Source organism: Pieris rapae, chromosome 16 (assembly GCF_905147795.1).
Source record: "Pieris rapae chromosome 16, ilPieRapa1.1, whole genome shotgun sequence".
NCBI classification, from domain to species: domain Eukaryota; kingdom Metazoa; phylum Arthropoda; class Insecta; order Lepidoptera; family Pieridae; genus Pieris; species Pieris rapae.
In genome coordinates, this window is record NC_059524.1 from 9860197 (window position 1) to 9884817 (window position 24621).

General features: G+C 32.3%; 1 protein-coding gene across 2 annotated transcripts; it reads left to right on the plus strand.

Moving 5' to 3' along the window:
- Positions 1-302: 302 nt before the first annotated feature.
- LOC111001081 (neuropeptides capa receptor) lies at positions 303-23277 on the plus strand. Of its 2 annotated transcripts, none has more exons than XM_045631797.1 (8): positions 303-832; positions 5754-5844; positions 11703-11902; positions 15444-15603; positions 20186-20298; positions 20831-21014; positions 22081-22193; positions 22782-23277. In XM_045631797.1, exons 1-8 carry the CDS (start codon positions 541-543, stop codon positions 22931-22933), a joined length of 1305 nt encoding a protein of 434 aa, XP_045487753.1. In that variant the 5' UTR covers positions 303-540; the 3' UTR covers positions 22934-23277. The 2 variants fall into 2 exon arrangements, with proteins under 2 accessions (XP_045487753.1, XP_045487754.1); XM_045631798.1 differs by having other exon boundaries at positions 15444-15591.
- The last annotated feature ends 1344 nt before the right edge of the window (positions 23278-24621 follow it).

Consider the following 24621-nt stretch of genomic DNA (forward strand, 5'->3'; position numbering starts at 1 on the left):
ACACTTTAGACATGTCCTAGCATCCGACCAAAAACAAATTCACTGAAGTCTTACCGTTTCTAGTATATGAAATAAATTTTTGGTATCGGGTTCTTTACGAATCTCAAGGTAATTGAGAAATAGACCAACACGCTTACTTACAAGTACATTTATTACTAACAATGAAACTCCTATTAAGTTGTCTGTTCTAGTTGATTGTATTCGGCTATAGGATGAATCTATCTTATAGATGATATTAGCAGCCATACACAACGCAGCCCTTTCTCCGAACTCCAAAGCTCAGTATAGAAGAGCTAACGGCGCCGAGCTTACGTATCGAAAGCTGGCATTCGTGTTCTCCTAACTTTACGTGCAATAGATTAAATAAGTAATATAAGCTAGCACACTGGCTAATTTTAATTAATCTGTAGTATAAGTGTACATTTATAGATTTTTTAGAATAATTCTCCTCAATCTAAAAAAAAACATTGATAAACTAGTGCCGGCAGCCCCTACGTATATCAGTGGTAACAATTCGGGAATTAAATGTGTTAAGCCACAATGGAGTTTCTACGCGCGAACGAATCCGTGGAAGAGTTTTATATGCGATGTACGAACTTAAGCGTGTTCGACTGTAGTGAAGAAGAAATGCTATGGTGCACGATGGGGCCGAGGCGACTTCCATTGTCTAGAATAATACCGATCACAGTATTTTTGTTGGTAATATTTCTGACGGGCGTCATAGGAAACGTGGCAGTGTGCGTGGTTATAGTGCGACACCCGGCGATGCATACAGACACCAATTATTACCTCTTTAGCTTGGCATTGAGCGATCTTCTCTTATTGCTGTTTGGTGAGTAGTTTTCCCCTTTATGTGGATAGGTTTCTAAATTGTACATTATTGCATTATTGTACATTACTGCCACCTTTAATGTGTTTAAGGGAATTTTCGCGAAACGTTTAATATTACGTTGAATATCGTACATTAAAGGAAAATTTATCAAAAGATGTCAACATAAAAATCAACAAAGACGGGTTTACTTTGAGGTATAAATGTTTTCAACTGTTTATTAGTATTATACATATATATTTACACTGAGTTGAATTTGCTTATAGACATCCGATTCCTGATCTATACATGATGTGACTGGCGACTCGATCTGTATCCCAGATTATAAACAAATAATTAAAATAAAACAAAACAAGAAACTATGCTTTACATTTAAATATCCGTAGAGCTAAATTACCTACACCTACTGTCACATTCAGACCATCATAGAGCACAGCCGCATTAGGTATTACGTATTGAATATTTTTTCTAAATTCGTTCCTTACTTAAATAATTAATTGAACCCTTTTGTAAATGTTTTTGGTTGTATATTTTTTGTTATCTGTAGGAATACGATATAAATGGAATAAGACGAACAAGAAGGTGAAGCACGGAACGGATTAAACACAATTTTCATATATTATATACTCTCTTTACTCATAAGATCACCGAGAATAGGAAGTAAAGAATATAATTACTTAAATATTATTAGTCTTCGTATTGACGTCATATCAAATAAAAATTGTTTACAAATTCTGGTATCGTAAACGTCATCATATTTCAATCAAATGTCAGAAATGGGCCTAAATAAACAATAGTTTATATTTATCTTAAATATTTTCAAGAACGACGATAAAATTTTACAATTTTACAATTTTTTGGAGTAATTTTGACAAGACACGGGTCTGGGTATCTTACTAAATTGCGTCTAAGTCTAATAACAGAACAATCAACAGTTAAAAACATACACACAGACAGAATTATGAAAAATGTAAATTTGTTATTTTTATAGAGACAGATATAATAGAAATGTACTGTTCTCTTCTGCTTACAAATGATAAAACACCGAGGTGTTGTAACAGGCAACATATTATAGTTGCATGGTTTGTATAGTTACATGAAAATTAACCGCCCGCTGTGCGAGTAACAGTAATTGATCACTTGAATGATGATGAATTTCCATAAACTCCGCTACTTACATGAACATTATTTATTAAGACTTTTACAGAAAGCTACAATATGATAAGAGTCTGTTTCAATAATGGAAATGAATTATTCAGGTTTAACTAGGTTCAGGTCTAGTTGTTTGTTTTGAAAACCTACTTAGAGGGCTAAATGTACATGAAGTAGTATTTTCCTAATTTGTAAATTACCTACAAGGGTATAATTCCATCGTTATATAATACTTTTTGTAAATCTCTTTGTTAAGTTTTACGCAATTTAAATTTACATTTAGTCAAATCTCGATTGTCTTAATTGGTAACATTAAAAAAATTGTGCACATGAGAAGTGAAATTTTTTTTATAATAAAACGAAGAGAACTTCGTTAAATAAAGTTAAATTAGATAAAATTTACATACATAGAGGCATACAAATAATACAATTATTTAGTTGCGTTGCGCTAATTCAATATTGTTTCATTTAATATTTTATTGGTTTGGTTTTTTTTTTAATTTTCTTAAACTTTGAATAGCAAATTAAAACAAAGATATCTTATTTATACTCATTTAATTATAAACTACAGTATGTGAGCACTATCAAAAAACAAAACAAGTTCTTTTTAAAATAGAATTAAAAATATTTACAATTATCACAGTTAAAATGCAATTAAATAATACAGATAGGTAATTAAAGGAAAATCACGAATGGATTGTCATTGCATATTTTTTAAATACAGTTTTACAGAATTTTATTAATTGTAAAAGAATTATTTCATTGTTTATTATATATTTTTTGTTAATAATCGCTTCGGATCTCGTCGAATCAACCGTGGTAGGCACAAGATAAAAGTCGCGTAACAGAAAAATGTGACGCGTAAACGTGTGACGTTCATTTTTTTTCAACTCTGATAAAGAAGTTTCGCTTTAACAAGCATTAAATCTTTTAAAACCATTTTTAGCCAATTAAAGTGAACGTTATATTTATAAAACATATTTCCTTGATTTTCCAAATGTCCGATACTAGAATTGTCAAATTAGTTGATCGAGAGAATAAAGTATGAATCGGTGGCGCAATAACCTCTTTAGGTTTGGGCCTCAAATTTCTTTATCTGTTTCATGATCATGTGATAATCTAAAAATCTAACAAGATTTCTATGTTTTTAAACAGTCCTAATTTTCCCTCTCCCTTCCAAGCTGTGCTTCTTTATAAGTTTATTATGAAACATTTCAAAGCTTAGGTTCACGTTGAACTTTAAATAAAGATTATTTGCAGCGAGGGATTGTTTGCTAGCAACTGCGGTCAAAACCAATTGAAATTTGAATCAATGATAAATCTTTCTACCGGTACATTTATTCTATGTTATTAATTTATTGTTTAATCTAGTTGCAAAAGTTAATAACTAGAAACCCATTGAAAATTGATATTAATTAATCGTCTTATATTTGAGAGTATGTTTATTTTGATTAACTGAAAGCAGGATATCCCCGAATTAACAAGATTATAAGATGGGCGGAAACTAGGCTAACATAGAAATCTTTTTTTTAAATAATTCAATGTAATTGTCATCGAGAGCAATGATTCAACGATTATAGCGGTCATACTATTCATTGATACCATTTTTATTACCAGTCAGCGATTCTGTCCAGAGAACATTCTCTTGAGAACAGGATAAAGTGTTAGCTAGTAAAATTTACGCTTCCATTCGATTTCATTAGAAATCTGGTTGTGAAGTGAGAATCAAGGTAGGCTTTGTATAAAAGTAATTTAATATACAAATTTCAAATGAGACATGCATAGAAATAAAAAATATTTCTTATTAATATGAATAACAGGAAAATTACTTTTAAACATGCTTCTGGCGTTTTGAGCTCCTTAGAGATTAATATAAGAAACATAAAGGAACTTGGGACTTATTCAGTATTCAAGATTTTTAATTCCAAGTTGCAAAGGAACGTATAAAGCTTATTTATTATTTATGCAATATACGTAATTCTGCTTTGTAATAATAATACACTTAGCTTCCGCCAAGCTTTATTGTACTCGTTGAGTTACCATGCAGACACAACTTATAACTTTTTTTCCTATGCATAACAATAGATAGTAAGCTCCAGTGGGGCCCACACATAGAGACTCTTTCGAATAGGCTGAGCTCTGCAGCATATGCAGTAAAGAAAATCCGACAGCTTACTGATAAGGATACGGCTAAAATTGTGTACCATAGCTACTTTCACAGCATTATGTCGTACGGTATTCTACTGTGGGGTGCTGCTGCAGAGGTTCAATCCATATTTATGTTGTAGAAGCGTTCTGTTCGAAGTATTTGTTGTGTTTCCCTGAGGGATTCGGTACGGATTAAGTGTAAGAAACATTTTTGGTTTAAAATATTTTATTAACAATATAACATATATAAATAATATTAATTATTATATATTAAGCTAACTTATAAATAGTAATCATAACATAAAATTTACATTATTTTGGCATTTTTATGTCAAAAAATCCCTATGTCGCTAGTCTTGGATGACTCTCACCCTAAAGTCCCAGCCAGCATTGACATACTGGGCGTTGACATGTCAATGCTGAGTGAGTGAATGACGTTTAGTTTTGCGTTCTAACAAGTTTGGTGCGCTCAGAAAGGTGAAACTTGAAACTTCCCCCCGGTTTGCCACTCTTTAAAGAACAAATTCGGCTCCGCAAGGCCGGCCCCAGAACCAGCTCGTTCCGCTTGACCGTATTCAATTCCACCGACGCGGATGTTGATCTCTGAGACTGGAGTTGGATGATGAAGAATTAGCGCTTGTGCACTTCAACCCCACGAGCCAAGAGTATCTACTCTGAAAGGAGCACAATCAAAATTTGATAAAGGATTCATAAAGTTGAGCCGTTAATTATTTTCCGCCATTCCAAGAACCTCTATATAAAACTATCGTAACATAAAGAAAATAATTGCTTCAAGCGATTAATGTAATAATAATAATGCAAACAATTTTACAATAATATTTTACCATTATAAATTATTACTGATAGATTAAAAAACAACTGTATATTAATTATCATCGTCAAGCTTTTCCTAGTGGGAGTGCCATGCTGTTGCTTTCGGGCTTCAGCCAAATGGGCAGACACGACCGGGGCAGTACCACTGTCTCACAGAAAACCGGCGTGAAGTGATGCAACAGGTTTATCCTGTTGTACTCGCGTTTCGTCCGTTGAGAGAGATTCCCGGAGCCCATCCGGGAATCCACCCTACAAGAAATATTAAGGTGCAGAAAAAACAGAATCTACCACACGTGCCCTCGGTGGAGAATCACCCTGTGGGCCTCAGTAACCGGGACGCTCTGCACCCGGTGGCGCCGAGCGTTACGTAAACGTGTCTGTAAGCGAGAATGCTTTAAGTCATGGGCGGAAGCCGCGATATCTCGTGATGCCAATACCAGCGAACTTAAATAAGGATATATCTCAGCCTCGAAGTAGTAAGGACACCACCACCAGAAGATTCACTGTCAAGATGCCCTGCAGGGCAGTGATCATTCTATTTTCGCAAACTATTGGTATTGAACAGAAATAAAAGCCATTCATTATATTATAGACAGGTTCCCGTTTAGAAAGAATCAAGTGGCATTGCTAAAGAGTTGGCAATTTGAAACAACGATTGAAAACACTTGTAAAAAAGATTTCTCAATAAAAATATTCACAGATTTCCTTTAACGCGTTTTGTTGTGAATATAAAAGAATCTGATTATGCTGACGTTTTCATAAAAAGTAATCCTAAATATCTTGTTGACAGGTCTACCGAATGATCTCTCCGTGTACTGGCACCAGTATCCCTACAGTTTGGGCGTCGTTTTTTGCAAACTTCGTGCTTTAATATCTGAAGCGTGAGTATTAGTCATATTTTCTTGTATATTTATTAATTCATTAAGGTCGGTGTTTACCTAACGATGAAGGCATAAGTTTATTCGAAAAATAAATAAAAAATGTCTATATTACAAAAAAAATACGCTCGATGCCATTGCCTGCCACTATAATGGATTCAGATTTAAATGAAGTCAATTTTTTCACAGCTCCAAGGTCTTATAAACAATTTTATATATCAATAAAAATAATTTGATAGTTGTTTATTTTTAACTTGTAACAGAATTCGTATTTAAGTACATTATCTCAATTACAAAACATGTATGCGAAGATTTTTTTTTATTTATTTAACATAATATAAATAGAAGGTAGAATCGGAATAGAAATTTCCACTTGAACTAATCTGAACATTACGTTTCCGGCAACGTTTAAATCTTTACCACCTACGTTGGTGCAACGCAACCAAGTGGAATACGTTGCATTCTTGAGACCTGTATAGGATTACATATTTTTACATACTTATATTACTTATTACTTAAAATGTTATTACATTGAATTTACTGCGGTAAGTCAAGAAAATCTCTAATGATTTTTCTTTAATAACAACCCTATCTACGGGTCTTGGCCACAGATTGTATCAGTTACTTTGTTAGGTCTATTTATTTAAAGAAAAGTAGGTGATCGTGTGCCGTTGATCAAATGCAGTCCTTATATGTTAGACATGTTAACATTTTTTTTTATAGGACAGGGGCAAACGGGCAGGAGGCTTCCCTGATGTTAAGTGAAACCGCCGCCCATGGACACTCTCAATGCCAGAAGACTCGCGAGTGCGTTGCCGGCCTTTTAAGAATTGGTACGCTCTTTTCTTGAAGGACCCTAATTCGAATTGGTTTGGAAATACTTCAGTCGGCAGCTGGTTCCACAACGTAGTGGTGTGCGGCAAAAACTGCCTAGAAAAACGCGCAGTTGTGGAACGGTGGACGTCGAGGTGATACGGGTGGAATTTCGTATTCTGCCTCGACGTCCGATGATGAAACTCAGCTGCAGGTTTAAATCCGAACAACTCCTCTGAACACTCTCCATGATAAATGCAACGCCAAAGGATGACATGACCAAAAAAAAAACTAACTGTATGCATCCTTGTGAGCTAATCTACATTTTCATTTACATTGTAGATTAGGAACGGTAGCATCTTTATTGTTAAATAAATATGTTATGATAAAATATATATAAAATTATTTCATATTTAATATTGCTATAATTTTGTATTAATTTTTCTGTAGGACAGTTGTAAAGGAATCTGAAGTATCTTTATCCAAGATAAGTGTTATTCTGTCTCTGTGTCTCTAAAGTTGCATTGAAATCAATGGCAATTGGTTAATTTTTTCTTACGACATTCTATCTTATTTTTGTAACCTTCGGCCATGTTTAATAACATACGCAACCAAACGAATACTTACTTTTGTCTTACGTACGTAGGCAGTTGAATAGAAGCTATGTTAGGTTGTAATTTTTATTAACAATATTATATTTGCAATAAACAGAATCAGCTTAGGGAAATTGATCCCAGCGAATGCTCCTAATTGGCACATTTCAATCAAAGCTGTCTGATACTTGGCACTTTGTATCGAGACACGTATATTGTTTTATATATTACATTATTTATATATTATATAAAAGAAATCTGAGATGAAAGTAAAAAGAAAGAATAGTTTGTCCATCTTGAAGCATTTTGATGCTTTTTCTTATGATCTCAGCTGTATTAACTAATTATTAAGGAAATGCTTATTTATTATGAATGTGGGACTTGGGAAATGTTCTTTTATTATTTCAATTAATTAAGAACACAATAATCCTGGCACTTGTTATGAACAATTTAGTGACGCTACAAGCTTCAAAGGTCTCGTCGTCAGATTTATGTGTCTGTTTCATGATCATTTGTCAATCGAATAGGCAAGTAGGTAAACAGTCTCTGATTCCATCTTGTCGTTACGAAGCACTAAAACAAAGGAGGACAATTTCCAAAAAGTTAATCCTTCTTTACAAAACGGACTTTTGTTGTAGTTTCTTAGGGCCTGTTTCACAATGTATGGATAAAGTGTCAAATAGCTATGCAACACAAATTATACGAAAGAATAAAGTTCCGAATAAGATACTTTGCATTTCATGACAAATAGCGCTATCTGACAGTCGTGAAACGCAAAAATACTGTTTATCCTACCAATAAGTAATAAATAGCTTATGTGGAACTTTTTCGGACATTGTGAAACAGACCCTAAAACTGTTAAAATATTGATATGATGGATGGACTCCCAAATCAAAATCATTTTATCTCTTTAACGCATCCATGCCTGTACCAAAAATAAATCACATTTTTTAGCAATAAAACGCAAGGAAACATAAACACACGCTAATAAAACGAACAGAGTAAAAAACAAATACACGGTTTTTTATTGCCACGATAATTGGTTAAGAATATATTTTGTTTTGTGAAGGCCGAGCACAAGTCGTTAATTGAATTTCAACTCTGTTTTTCACGTCATTATCTATTCATTATTTAATATTGATATACCATTGCTAACACGTAAATCAATTTAAATTTATGCCAAGCATTATACTAAATAGCTATAATTATTTGTACTGTTACTATTTACGGGATATGGGAATAGTAAATTTGTGTTGATAGTAAGCGGTTAAATACGCACAAAACATGTATTTTTTTACTTTTAACGGTTCGTTTACGATCCGTTGTCCTATATAAATCTCAGAAATAAACCAGACATGATCTTTCTTTTTATTAACGTATTTCTAACGTTGGTGTATTACGTAATATTTTAAGCGTGGATACCAGATACCAAGACTATGGCTTAGCCTTGTCCCAGGGTAGACAGGCAAGGGTGGAGAATGTTTTTCGGCCACACTAAAAGGTCCTTCAGGAAAGAAGAGCGGGATCTTATATAAAATGTAAAGGGGATTTAATTTAAACGATAGATAATAATTAGTTTTAGACCATGCACATGTCTTAATAAGATGCACTGTAAAAATTACAGATAACTGTTAGGACAGTTGTGTGCCCAATTTCACCAACTTATTTTTACTTCTCATATTTACTTAGTTTTAGTTTTCTTTTACAAATTTTAAATGATATGTTTGTAGTATTATAGTTTCACCCAATATTGTGCTTATTGTTTGAGTACATGAACCCACATTTTTTGAAGCATGTTTCCCGCATTTAAATTTTATTGTAAAATATTAAATACAATTAATAGCAGCGTTGTGTATGACAGTTTTTGCAGCTTTATGTGGAGCTGCTCACTCAAGTATTTCCGTACCCATAATATGACTTAGGGTCCCCCAATAAAATAATTTTTCTCCACGCGAATCGATAAAGATATCCTTTCCGGCCACTCAAAACAGATTTCCATATAGATTAAGGTTTCCGGCAAAGCTTTAAAATTGTGCGCTGTAAAAGAAAGGTAGGCAAATACAGCATAAAAAAGATAAGCCGAGATAGTTAAATAGGTTAAATGGCATTTTGAAGTAAACAGCTTATTTTGCTTGTTTTTTGCAGAATTATTTTAATATACTATTGTGAAAATTAATAATATTACCATAAGTTTAATATTTAATTTCAAATCTAAAGAATTAATTGTAATTGTGAAATATTAGTACAGCTCATACTTTAAAGCTCAAAATTAAGCTTAAGGCAGTAGCTTAACGAGCAGAGATATTATATTCTTTAATATAATTATATTCAAATAGGTATGTCATACACATATCCCTCCTATTTCGTAGTTGATATGATATTATACAGGAATGATATTATATCAAAGCAATTGTAATCACGTTTCACGAGTTTCAAAATGGCAAGGTATAAACGAAATCGACACAATTCCCGAATTTTTAGGTTGAACCGTTTGGCACAACGCGTCGGATACACGTCGCAAAGAAACGAAACAGTTTGATTGTTATTAAATGAGAAATTTGCTTTTTAATCGGGCGACTATCAAACAAAGTTGAACCCGTTTTGTAAATATTTCTCATTCCATGTGCACAATTTTTGTTGATACAGGTTTTTTTTTTTATTAGGAATTAGGAAATCTTCAACGAAGAATTTTGCCTGATCACAGCAATGTTAGGCTCAGCATTCAAAGGCCTTGAATTTTTTTGTCTGATTGTTATTAATTTTTTATTCTAAACTAGGTAGTACATTTAAATTTTGATCGAAAATAGAAAACTGAAACCACGTTTATTAAGTTGAGTTATTTCAATTTTTTTTAGTTCACTATAACTTCGGCTAAAAGTTCACTTACGAGCGTGTCATTTATATTTGTAATATTGACATTGGCGTGAATAACCTAACGTACGGAATGACACGTCTTACACTTTTTAAACTTCTTATTATTAATCAAAGGGAGGGACACTTAAATAATTTCATTTAACTGGAGAGTCACACATACATTTTATATTTCAATATAAATCTCATCATCGTCATCGTCATCTGTTGTTTATGTGTAATGATAAATTTAAAAGTAGGGGAATAGTCTTCTGTTTTTGTGCCGTAGAAGCAACTCTAGTTTAAGTTACTTAGACGTTAGAATATAAGAAGTATTAAATATACTTTAGTAACGAGCATTATTATTAGCACGCAAACATTTACACAAAACTCTCTATTAATTTAAGTTTAAGATAAAAAGGCTACTTGTTTGAAGAAAGCGACAATTTTGATTTTGGTTAGGTTAAAGTCAATTGTTGTTGTGTCATAAAACGCTCGTTTTATTTATTTATGGTTTTAAGAGATCGATATTATCTCGTCAATCATTAAATGAAATAAATGAAAGCGTTTTGGAATTTACTCCAGGACATATGTTTGTATTTTATAGATGATTTAGGCACTTAGATATATACTGTTCTCTAACAGCATATATGACTCGCCAGGAACTATTAATAAGTAGTTTATGCTGATTCGGAAAAATTTAATTCAAAAAATTTAATGTTTCACGTTTCTTCAATCGATTAAAAATAAAACGTAAATTAAACTTTAAAATTAAAGTTCATTTACGGTACAAGCTTGATTAAAAAAACGTTTAATTAGCAAAATGTTTCCAGGGCAATTACTAACTAGTACTAACTAAGAGTACTACAGCAAACTTTGCATCTTAAGCTAAAACATTTAGAAGCAATGCACTTACATGACGTGTAAATTTTTACCGTAGCTTTATTTTATTCAAAATCAGGCCCAATGTTAATTAACAAATTGTCATAATATTATCACAATATATTTCGGTAATTCGCAGTAATATGCAATGAAACATGCATGTTTCAGTGTACACTTATTTAAAGAAAACTATTTTGCTCCTTATCAATTATACGGTCGATGTTGTGGGATCTACATCGATATGACTCGTGAACAGTCGCGATTAATTTTGTAATCGCCATTGGAAGTGACCAACGCTGTGGTTCAGTCACTGCCATCTTTTGAACTATACAATTAATATTAGAGTTTCCGCTTATTCAAAACTTTAGGAATTCTGTAACTGTTAGATGACTATATTCTGGGAAATAATACTGTGCTAGTACTTAACTATTTGTTTAATTATGACTACTGAATGAATTATAACTAGCAAATTTAATTGTTCAAATTAAGTATCCTCGGTTGATCGCAAAAATATATTATGACTCAATAAATGCTCAAAAAAATTAAAAATCTGATAGCTTATTCACATAACCATGGTAACAAATAGTTGTTTTTACAGGTAGCAACTTTGCGATTGTTTTTACCAAAAGACATATTTTTTGTACTTAACAAAAACTTTATTAGTTTTTTTTTTGTTTTTCTTTTGACTATTTTTTTTTCGATTCAATGAAAGTCCTGTTGCAGGGCCTCCTACGTCTCCGTTCTAACGATTGTCGCATTCACCTTGGAGCGCTATCTGGCAATTTGTCATCCGCTGCATATCTACGCTGTAGCAGGGCTGCGGCGGGCCCTAAGAATTGTGCTTGTTCTCTGGGTCCTGTCTCTGCTGGCCGCTTCACCTTTTGCACACTACACCACTGTCAACTACCACGAGTATCCACCAGGTAACTTAGATAAACTTAAATTAACTGATAACTTAAAATTGGTAATATTGGTAAAGAGCCGTCCGTCAAACACAATCTTCAACCCTGGTTTACGCCATTACCTTTACCTTTTTTCAGCAATCGTGGTCAGCAAGACATAAGTACAACATGTCGACGTCTAATTTATATAGGTTCTGGAGTCTATTGAAATGTTTCCAGATAAGGACCTTCAAAGACAGACAGAAATAGTGGAATAAATAATTCTGATTGATTAATACAAAATTCTAATGAAATAATTCGTTTAACCTTCTGAAAGGATTGAATTGATTGAGCCCTCGACACAACGCCGCTGCTGAGCAAACAACGCTCAACTTAATTACCATTTACACTAATTCGCTTTCACTGAATATTTATTCATCCACACGGGATAAATGCTAATTGTCTAATAACTATCAAATTATTGTCTGACGAGTTTTGACGATACATTCCATAGGTCTTAGTCGATAGTAATTAGTTTTAGAGCTTAATCGAGTGATACTTATTTAACAGATTGTATACAATACAATTATAAGCGTTCTTTTTTATCTTAGACATTGAGAAACATCGTTATTTCGTAATTGAAGTTTCAGCACAGTTTATTAGTTTTAGATGATTTATAATTCATAACATTATATATTTAAATCGATGTTTTAAAAGTATTATTACAACATTCAATCGAGAGATGTAAATATGATAAGTTTGTTTTCGGTCCGCGAGATGGCTGTGCAGAAAATCGGGGTAGGTCGCATTTTCATGAGTTAGGGAAAACTTTCATCAACTACCGGACGGAAAGAATCACTTAACAATATAGCTGTTACTGATTGAAATAATTGCGAACAACTAATTAAATGATTTCCACTAATAGCTATTTTTAAAGAGTGCGAAGCGCTGGGCCGCGCTGACCACGAGTTGAGGGCTAAAGGATTTGATGCCATAAATACCACGACTGAAGCCAGTTGAAGACGTTTACATAACTTAGTACCCTGGACATGGCAGACTTACTTCTATTCACATTACAACCTAATCAATCAATCTATGGAAATACTTTTGAAATGAAAGTCAAGATTGTTTACAAAAATCCGGGAGGCCTTGTTCTGAGAAGAACGGGCAAAAAAACTCGGCAAGTTTTACCAATCCTCTACATTACAATTTTTCAAGGAAAATCATTTAAAAATTTTCAAGAAAAATGTCATAAAACACAACGTCATTAAAGTAAAATAATAAAAAAAAACAGTTCTGTGATTTACCACATTCACCATCACGCACATGTTTCTAAGACTTCAAAGATAATAAAACATTTTATAACAATATCACTAGAACTATGCCACGCGTTTTTGTCTTCTAGGAAGCCATTAACTGTCAGTAGTATAAAGTTTGAAAATTTACAAATTAATGTTTTTTTAATGTATTTTGAATATGTTTAAAGGCAGTTCTAATATTTCACTAGGAATCACGTTATAGCAGCGAAAACTTAGGCCCATAAATGAAGTATTTATTTTCTACAAGCTGGAAAAGTTCTCCCTTATTTCTTATATTCTTATTATATTGTGAATGTCACTGTTCTTTGAACTAATATTACTACGTCAAAATATCGATTTCCTTGGACAAATTTCTAAGTGAAGTGCTTCAGTGAAATGTTAGTTTCAAACAACAAATTTACCTAATAATAATATAACGTGCAATAATAAACTATATAATAAAAAAATAAAATAAAGACTATCCCTCCTATCGCCTCAAAATAAACGGCGATAAATAAAATGAATGAAGCCTAGTGATTCATCAGGTTCCATGTTTGATTTAAAGTTTTAGATTTCATCCTTCTAAGCTTTATTGAAATCGCTGTCCGACCCTTCACAAACTAATTGTTCTTAATATTAAAACTATGTAGTATGATCATAAATATTTTTACAAGTAAAACGTCTCCTTCCTCCTTCATAACGCAGGTATTAGTACTTACAGAATAATTTTGGTTGATCTGAATGTAATTAACCCGTTATCCTCATCTAGCATTGACAAGGGCAAACCTTACTTTCTCCGTAATTTTGAATCCAGTGGATTGGTTGTGGTCTCGGTCTCATTACATAATGAAACCCAAAATGTTTCGTGGTCCTTTCCAGGGTCCAGGATTCAAGCGAGGATAAAAACGGAATAACGTGTACTTAAAGTGTGTTAGTTAGCTAATTTAAATTTTTCGTAATCAATCAAATTAGCAATTTTTCTGATCATAAGATGTCGATAAATATGGATATCATGTAACTAAGTTTATTGCGATCAAAAGTCAAGGTCACTTGATATTATATTAACGTGTTATTTTCGAGGCAATATGAACACTGATTGTATAAAACTATAATTGGCTTTACATACGGTCGTATGGGAAGGAGAGATAGGGTAAAATAATTATATAGGACTACCACCAAATTCACAAAACCAAATGAGAAATTAATGCAATATACTACATAAGATTACCAAAGAGCTCTAAAATTGAAATTCAAGAAATGTTTCTAACTGGCAGTTCTAAACATTTTCAGTGTTACCCACGTACTGAAAGGGCATTCTTTATGTTTCATGTACTTTATGTTTATCACGTTATCAAACACGTTTATCAATGTATGTATTTGTAAATCATATACTTGTACAGTGCAAAGCAATAGTGCATCATAGCTATGTTAACAAAAAGCAACTAAACTGTGTCATTGATAGGTTGATGTTATCATAAGTATAATTAAAAACGTTAAGGAAATAATTATTCTATTCATCGAATAATAATGAAATTGGTAAAATTTACGTTCATTAATTGAACGGAAAATTTTACCAATTTTCCATTTCAGGATCAAGTAGAACAATATTAAAAAAAAACTTTGCTATGTAAATGATTGTTTTTCAACTATCATTTCAGGCGTATAATATTTTTTCATTTACTGTTATGGCCCCTAGTGATGAGAACTCAGGGAATACAATCCCGATTTTGCGGGATCGAGATCTAGTGCCATTTTACGAGATCAATCCCGAAGCGTAAAATTACGAGATCTCGTAATTAAGCGTTATTATATTTGTAAATTCATGTAATTATAGTACATATAGGCATAAAAATGATTTCATCATAGTCATTTTATTCATAAGTAAGCTGTAAGGCGACGAAGTTTCCCGTTTAACCAGCAAATGTATCGTACAGGAAGTATTAAAAGCGTATTAAAAATAAGACGCTTTTAAAGGCCCCCACTTTTGAATTTACGTAAAAACCCACACGACTCTTCAAGAGGAATAAGAAGAGATTACGAGAGGAGCTAAAAGTCCTTCAAGTGTGTGCTACATCTGGAAAATACCAAGATCTTGCGAGATTATTTTTTTAGTCCCACAAGATCTCGAATTAATGTTCTCGCTCTAAGATTGCATTTCCTAGAGCAAGTAATTTTCGATGTACAAATAAATAGAGAAACGAATAAATTTTTTAATTAGGCCAATGGCTACTGTCTCCTCTGTTTAATCTAATATGGAAATATAATGAGTAATATTTGATTTATAGCATCTGGAAATGCATCTTTGGAGTCTGCGTTCTGCGCCATGCTGGAGCTGCCTTCTTGGTACATTTGCGAGCTGAGTAGCTTCTTCTTCTTTATCCTGCCAGGCCTCATCATCCTCTGTCTGTACGTGCGAATGGGCTTGCGCATTAGGTATGTTATGGGGTATGTATTCCATGCCTACATCTTAATTTCTAGAATTATTATAAAAAAATTGTAAATTTTGCATATTGTAATATCTTTCAATGAGAAATTAATTATTTTAGTTTTGTGTTTTTTATTCAGAGAATTACCCACTTTTTTAACAACTAAATCAGAGTATCCTTCTGTCTGTTTTTTAAATAAAAATCGGTTAATACGATATCGAAGTTTCTAAATGTAAAAAGTTTCTAAAAATATCAATATAATTTTAATTAAAAATTTGGTCCTCTAAGGCTTAGAGGAGGTAATTTAGATTTTGTTCAAGTAGGGCTGAGCATTAAGTAAATACTTTATTATCCTGAGTGTTTAATTAATTAGCAATAAAATATGCAACATATATAACAAATATACACATGTTTATGATAATTATATATTTAATTTAAATACAATCTAAATTACATAACATAACATTTGTTGACATACATTACATGCTACGGGTTCTGTCTATAGCGTAGCAATTTGCTACAGGGCTATAGTACTGTCAACGCCAATCGACAAGCACGTTCATATTATCCAGCCACTTATTATTATTAAAAAATAGATTTTAAAAGTTTTTGAGCGTTAACAAAAACGTTAAATTCTCAATCTTTTCAATGAGCCGTTACATTAAAAGGCATCCACGCATCAATGATCAACGTCACGTGTAATGGAAATCTATTTTGTCGCGGATCACTTGTTGGGTTTCATTAGTAATCTAATGGCCAAGATGTGTTTTGGTGGAATCTATAAATTGAATGTAATTAGTTGTAATGCGTGGTATTTGACAAAGTTGATTCACTACTAGTAAAGGGAGGCTTGCGGCATCTAAGGAGTATAAACAACGTTGTTTTGAGGGTTACATATGTGTCCTTAAAATATTATGTTTCTATAATAATTTCTTCTATATTACTTAAAAAAAGTGAAACTTCTTTATGACCTTATTTTTAGAAAAATGATCTTCTATATGCAACTTTATAGAAATTAGTTAAATAAAGTTAAATTAACTAAAACTTAACAAAAGGTTTTTATTATAATAGACATACGAATACAAATAATACAATTATTTCATTTTACCTAATTACTACTAAGATTATTATGGAATTTCATTACTTGTAATAGAATTACTACTATCATTGTTATCGTTATTATATATTTCTGTTATTAATGGCTTATGGTAACACAAATATGAAATATATATTAATACTCCATCGACTGTTGTGCCAGATCTTGTCAAATAAATGCCACAATCACACCGAAGAACTAAGCAAAAGTTCTAAAGTGTTCTTAATATTACAACATTAACACAATGTTACAAAGAGAAATGAATAGTTTTGTTAAGATAGTGCAATTACTCTGCGTTTTATTAATATGGGTATATATTTATAATACTGGATCTTATATACAAATATCTATTTAGATTTAGAATTAATTTACACAATTTATGAAGTCATGATTTACATATTTTAAATTTTTACATACATATTTTTATTTATATATTTTTCTTCTAAAGAAATACAAGTTATTTGTATTTCTACCCATATTACCTATATATATACCTTATATATTATATTATATATTTATATAATATATATACCTTAGATATTTAGGACAAGTTCACAAATTAGTGGTTTGTGTTATGAGAACATTATAATAATCTCCTGAAGACAATAACTCAATGTGTCATATCATATTCTTAAGGTTTATCCACGTTCATTATTGTTATAGTTCGGTATTGGCTGGCATTGTTATTGCTCATCAACTTTGAATGTTGAATAGTGGCAGGTCCCATTAATAATAATCTTATTAATTGCCGATGTTGGAGGTGCTTGAGATGTTGGTAATGCTTCATCATTGTGTATAAAATATATGTATATAATATATATATATGCAGTATATGTCTCAATATTTTTTCATTATCGACAGTAAGTAATTTGTTTTCAATATACGTTTAATAGGAATACACAAGGAATTAACAAGTCTGTATGGCTTATTTAAGACCTTTAACAGGTGTAAGTAATCATGGGTATACCAATTTGTAACGTATTTATCATTTGCATCACGAGAATGGGCAAGAGCTTCTCGAGATAATTCTCTGTTATATTAAGTCCTGAAATTCTGTATTTTCTTTGTTATGTCGAACACCAATATTCTTAACACATTTGCAATCGAATGAAGCTCTTGTTAGCGTTTTTGTTTCTCGCGCCTAGTTTGACAATTGCTAGGATTCCAAAGCGCTCACTTGAAGATGAAGATAGTTGGTATTAAATAATTTTAGTTCATACTGAACGACATAGTTTAACAACTTGATTCTGCGGCCTACGATTTCGGATCCAGTTAATACTTTATTCTTTATTGATTAGTTACAAGATTTTTTTGTTGAACTTTGACACGTAACCGAAAAATGTGACGGTAAATTTTCCAACGACGATAAAGAAATTTCACTTCAAAAATACTTAAAGTAAATTATTTTGCGTTGTACAATTAAAAAATCTATGTGGCGCTGCCATGAATAAAAAAACTAATTAGGATTACATTAACGGCATCAATTTCTCCATTCTCTGTATTTAGGTACTTTCCAAACCTGGGGATTAGTTTAATACATTTAAAGTAACGACTGTTATAAATATCAAAAGATAGTTATAATCTTTTATTAATTATTTTTTTAGTGAACATTTTTATGGAATGAGGAGCTTATATTGTTGTTATTAAATTAAGAGTATCTTATTGTTTGTGACTGAATAGTGACTACATTTAATCTAATATAATTCCTGATGTTCACATATTCACTATTGGCAGGGATTTTGGGCGTATTGTCAACAACAGGCGGTCGGAGCGCTAACACTGCCTTACGTTTGTTTGCTCATGTGGATACAGCTAGGAGCTGTTTCGGTTCAATTAGCTAATTCATTTTGATCCTTCCATTTATGGACTAATTGGCTATTTGACCCTGAACCTAAAACCACACCCAGCTGACCTTGTAGGGTTCAATCAAGGCAGCAGCACACAAACCCTTTCTATTCTAAGAAGACAGTCCCGTGACAGAATTATTCACATCAAAGTCAAATCGGCTAAAAACGTTAACAATATTTTAATTTACCTGACAATATTGCTGGATCTATAGGTAATCTAAGTTAGTCATAGACCAACAAGAAAAATAGAATATAAATAAGAAAGAAAAAGGAAGGAAACGAAAAGAAACAAGTTATACAAACAAAAGAACCAATGCCTCGATACTACATAATATTATAATAATTAATAAGTTTACACACGTTAATAATACAAAAAAATATGACAATAATGATCTTCCTATAATCAGACGGCACATTCTAGTCCATTCTTTTTAGTAAAACCCTGAGTTAGTGGAGATTATAAATGTGTCCGCTTTTTGGAACGCATATAAAGAAACATTGCATCCAACAGATTCTTACGATTGTGAAGGTTGTAGTAGACGATTGATTTACGATGGAAATATATCTAGCAAAGTCATTAAATACAAGTATCAAGTAATACTTAGCAGCCGCTTTGGGCTCGGTCGCGGAACGTCGGTACATAACGATATGTATTTAATATTGCACACAATAAAATTTAAGTTAAGTCGTCATCGTACCTCTAATAAAGATCTAATAATCATGTACTGCCGATTTGTCTCGAGAGAAACAAAAATTACATTTCCAATATTTTGAATTAAAAATAATGGCAAGCATAAATTTAACTGGTTTATATCAAAGGAAAAACGGATAAATAAGCTAACATCAAAATATTAAAACCTTTAAAATATCTTAATTAATTTGGAGCTTTGGTCTTTGATCTTATATACATTTGATGGATCAGGTTTCGAGTGACGTCTGACGTGACTGGGAAAGACTTTTCCCGGTCCATCAGACGCATTCTATAACTGCAAATATATATATATTTATATATATATTATTGAGTAAGTAGCAAATAAAATACTTCAGTTTCATATTATATATTTAATTTTACATTATTTCTGCAATTAGTCAAGTAATCATACCAAATTGTAATAATTGCAATTAGTAAGGTCGACTGTAACTGGATATTACGTTCTTCACCTGATATTGTAAATATTTTTTCTAAATGAAATAATATGTATCCTAACTAAAAATGATAATTGTATTTGATTGAATTTTATGAATAGAATGTTGTCCTTGTAGGCTTTATTTTATAATTACTGGACGAGTCTAATTAGTTATGGATAGGAAAATTTCAAATTGTGTGTCGCAGACACTCGCCGCCTAAGCCTGATTATTATATGACTTTTAACGCATTCAGTAAACGTCAGCTACTTTGATAGTGCCTGAATAATTTTGGGAGATTTTAATTTAATATTTTACGGTTAATTTGTTTAAGTCTATTTAAACTACTAACTGACTAAAGTAACGAAAAGGAGAACCTATTTATATAACTCAGTAGAAAACTCTCATGGAGAAACTTCAAAATGTTTACTTGAATTGAATAGTGCAAACTGCTTCCCTAAATTAGTTATTTAGTTTTATTGCCATGTCCCTGTGCTCTATTGATAGCTATAACTTCTGTCAGTGATTTGCAGGTCCACTCACAGCCACAATCCTGGCTGCCCGGGTACTTTAAATGGAGTAAATGGAAGCGTTCACGGCGAAGCGAGGCAAGCTCAGTCTAGGAAGAACATTATTCGAATGCTTGGTAATATGACGAAAAAGAAAATATAAGTATTTTTCTTACTTTTAAGTACAAAATGAAATTTACATATTATTAATAAAACATATAAATGGAAATGTACTGAAACAATTAACCGATTAATCGACCTAATGATTCTCTTATCTAAATACTATTTATTGTTTGTTGCAAAAGATAATAGTCTTTGCAAACTGAAGGTCCTCCAGTGTTGAATCAATAAAATAAATAAAATTATTAAGCTAATGTTCCACTTTGTTTTAAAATATGTAAGTGCGAAAGCTCATCTTACGAAGGACGTCTATATTTATCTAAACAATATAAAATAAAGCAATCCTGTTGGCGCGTTCAATATTTATGACATTCGCTTGAAGATGATCTTAGAACAAATAAAACCGTATAGTCTACTATACGGTGATATTTTTATCCAATAAATCCTTAATGTAATTAGATATTTAAATGATTATAGATTATGTAATGGACTACTCTAAGTAAGCTTATTTCCTGAGGCTGAAATCTAAATAAACTTTATCTATTTTAGCGGCTGTAGTGATAGCTTTCTTCGTGTGCTGGGCCCCATTCCACTTCCAGCGTCTGTTCTTCATCTACGGGAGCAGCGCGGAGCACTACCACACTGTTAACGAGTATCTATTCCTGGCTGCTGGAGTATTCTACTACATATCTGCTACTGTCAACCCTATACTCTACAATATTATGAGTCATAGGTATGTAATCTATTTTAAATCTAGCCTAATACAGAATGTGGAACTAGGAACATGATAATTATTAAAGTCATACAGTCTGGCTGTTTGGATAGGAATTTTAAGATGAAAAGAAATGCTTGTAATACTAGGCTACTTTAAAAAAAATTACAGGTTATCGAGGCCAATTCATTTTTATTAAATAAAAAGTGTATTTGTCACTGCAACGCCGCGCGCGGGCTGTCTCAATCAATTATTAATTGCTTAATCTCCTTTTATTAGTATTATAATCATAAAATTAATATAAATTCTAAAGTTAACCAACAATTAATTAATATTAAGTTTGTTCGATTAACTCCAGAAAATGATTAATGTTTTGGCATATTCTTCTCGGCTTCAAATTAATTTCCCACAATTTCATAATAATATTTTACTTGATCGTTCCTGATGAATTTATACTATTCCAAACGTTCCAAAATTACCTTTTTAGAACTGGGTATCAGATATATGAATCAGTTTCATAATTTGTCAATCTTATAGGCAAGTAAGTTATTAGAATCGCCAGCTAATTTTTGGTTTTAAGGGCAAAGTCAAAATAACTTTATTCGTATAGGTAAACAAGTAAACTTATGAATGTCATAAAAACTAAATTAATTGTCAATTTTTGTCATTACCAATTCGACTTAGGGTAATTCAAGAAAAGAGCGTACCAATTCTTAAAAGGCCGGCCACGCACTCGCGAGCCCTCTGGCATTGAAAGTGTCAATGGGCGGCGGTATCAGTAAACATCAGGTGAGCCTCCTGCCCGTTTGCCCCCTGTTTACAGTCTTACAAATTGTTTGAAAACGGCGTTATTGTCAAGAATCTGAGATAATCCAGAAAGTTGTTGTTCAAAATTAAAGTAGCCATGATGATCGTCTATTAGAAAATGGATATGGCACTATAAGAAGATGAAGATTCTCCTTCCACACATTTGGTTTATGCTCGTATCGTTTGTAAAGCCATTATTTTTATGCAATTCGAAAAGGAAATATGTACTCAATTCCTCTTTAACAACTAACTCATATGTCAATTGTGTGTCTGTCTTCAGATATCGGATTGCCTTTAAGGAGACTCTCTGCTGCCGCAAGGTTCGACGCAAGAAGAGCCGTTACAGAGACACGTCCAGTGTTCGTGAGACAGTGGTTAATCACACTTCGGAAGGTGCACTATTTTTCGTTCCTTGAGTTAACCTTTTTTACTGACTCATCTAACTTATCTTATTTATTTTAATTTTATTAAATATATTAGAAATATAGGCAAACAAGTACACTTAAAAACGTCAAAAAACTTAAATTAATTGTTAATTTACATTTAGTATCAGTTCGCAAGTCAAGGGCGTAGAACGGGCAAGAAGAACTTGCGAGAAACTTTCCGCCACTCTTTAATCGACAATTTTTGAGTCATACAAATTGTTTGAACAAATCATTCCCAAGGGTTAGGTTAGGTAGTTTGTTTTAAAAACGAATATAATTCCCATATAAGGAGTGGCTTATCTTCTGAAGCCTGGTTGGTCGAACACTAACATGGATTCCCATGCAACTTACTCACAATCCGCCCGATTGGCCCATCGTATCGCAGCACACAACGCCTGAGAGCACTTTGTATCAAAGAAGTCACTTGGGCAGCCTAGCGTTCGTAAATAAGCCTTTTTAGATCGATCTCAAACTCCTAAATAGATAACCTACATCATAATATGTCTATGTCTATGTCTATAATAATGTCCAACATTTTTTCCAACTCCAACTCTAGGTACCCAGCTAGTTCGCGTGCGATCCCAAAGTCACGAGAAGCGCCCGCATCGCAACAGTTACTACAGGGCGGAGCCCTGCACACACGACCGCTGCAGGGACCGAACATCCAACAGTGTCTGGAGGTCTTACGAGCACAGGGAGTACCTTTGATTTGCCGACAAATTCATTTAAAAGGGCTATATCGAGACGATGGTATTGTATGTGTTTGTGTCTTTTATATTTACTATTTGTCACGGAGATATAGTATTTCCGAAGGCTTTACCTGAACTCCTATAGTAAATGATAAGAAATAATGTCTTGATTGTATTTCAAATAAAGCACTTTATCCACATTTCACAAGATAAAGTTATTATATCATTGTCCCCTGACAACAGTATACAGTTTGTGTAAAATTCTTAAAATCGCACACGCATCAGTCAGATGCGTATAGCTTATATTAGAGGAAGTATTTACTTTTGTCTGAAAGATAATAAAAATTATTAGATATATTTGCTAAGAATTGAACTAAACTGTTTTAATAATAGTTATCTCAATTTCTTAAAGTTAAATGTTTATTTCTCCTATCATTTGTAAATAAAGTTTTCATGTTCATTTACCTAAAATAAAGAATCTATGAAATCTATAGTAGAGTTTTTTCTTCTTTTAAACTTATATTTATTAGTTAAGAGATTTTATCTTGTATAGACTTTATGAACAAAAAAAAATATAATTTATTAAAGCCATTCTTTAAGAATGAACAAAATTGAGATTGTATTAAGTATTTATGTCTACATAGAATAAATGTATTTTGAATGTCTGTTTTATATTCCTTATACCTCAAAAGTCTTCATTTAACAAAATAAGATTTTCCTTGTGTTTTAATTCAATCCTAATACACTTTATTAGTAATTAATAAAAATAATAATTTAATGTATGTAAATTTTTTTTTAAATGCACAAAGCAATTATACTTCTGTCGATCTGAATAAAAGACTAAATTATTATTATTATTAAATACATATATATTTAATAATAATAATTGAATAATGAGTATATTTAATAAATATACTCATTATTCAACACGGAGTTTAAAGTTTTCTCGGGAAGCCCAAACGTTGGAAGCTTCGAGAGCAGTGCTCTGTGCCACACCAAGGTCCAACAAAGACCATTTATCATTATTTATCATTCATCCACATCTGATATTCGCGGAATCGCAGGGACCATTTGAGTCAGGTCATAGGCCAAAGCAAAGACGTGAAAGGATCTTCCTGTGATCGATGGTTTCAGAGCCGAGCCAATCGGCATGGTGGGCGTTAAAATCACCAAGTATCATGATTTCAGCCGTAGGAACCCTTTCGAGTAGGGAAACTGTAGCCATTTGAATGTGCTCGATAGTGAGTGAGAGTGATTGACGTATTTAAGTAATATTAGTTATTTCTACTACGTATTTGCGTGTTGTTCCCATGAGTATGTAAGTGCGTGCTCCTATTTTACCATTCCTCCTGCAGATAGAGGCCAAATCTTTGTTTGTTAATATATATTATTAATATATAATAATTTAATTTTAATTTAATTGTTTATTTCGGAAAGCAACGTAGTCAAATCGCGACGATGTTCAAAAGATTTTTTAAAAAATAGAAACTTTATTAAAAGGAATTACAATTATATTATACTATGGTCGATGCTAGACCCTAATTCTACGGTGGTCGATGTGAGACCCTATATCTACGGTGGTCGATATTAGACTGATTTATAATTAATATACTCCTTACATCTAAAGTGCCTTACATCATCAAAAGCTTACAAAGTTAAACACTTATTGAGGTGTTATTAGTATTCATGCTGACAGTGCGTCCTAAG

Excerpts from the sequence above, each read along its gene's own strand:
- LOC111001081 (XM_045631797.1), top strand. The coding sequence starts at position 541 with ATGGAGTTTCTACGCGCGAACGAATCCGTGGAAGAGTTTTATATGCGA. Across the intron at positions 833-5,753 it reads TCTTCTCTTATTGCTGTTTG|GTCTACCGAATGATCTCTCC; the intron begins GTGAGTAGTTTT and ends TCTTGTTGACAG. Across the intron at positions 22,194-22,781 it reads GGTTAATCACACTTCGGAAG|GTACCCAGCTAGTTCGCGTG; the intron begins GTGCACTATTTT and ends CTCCAACTCTAG.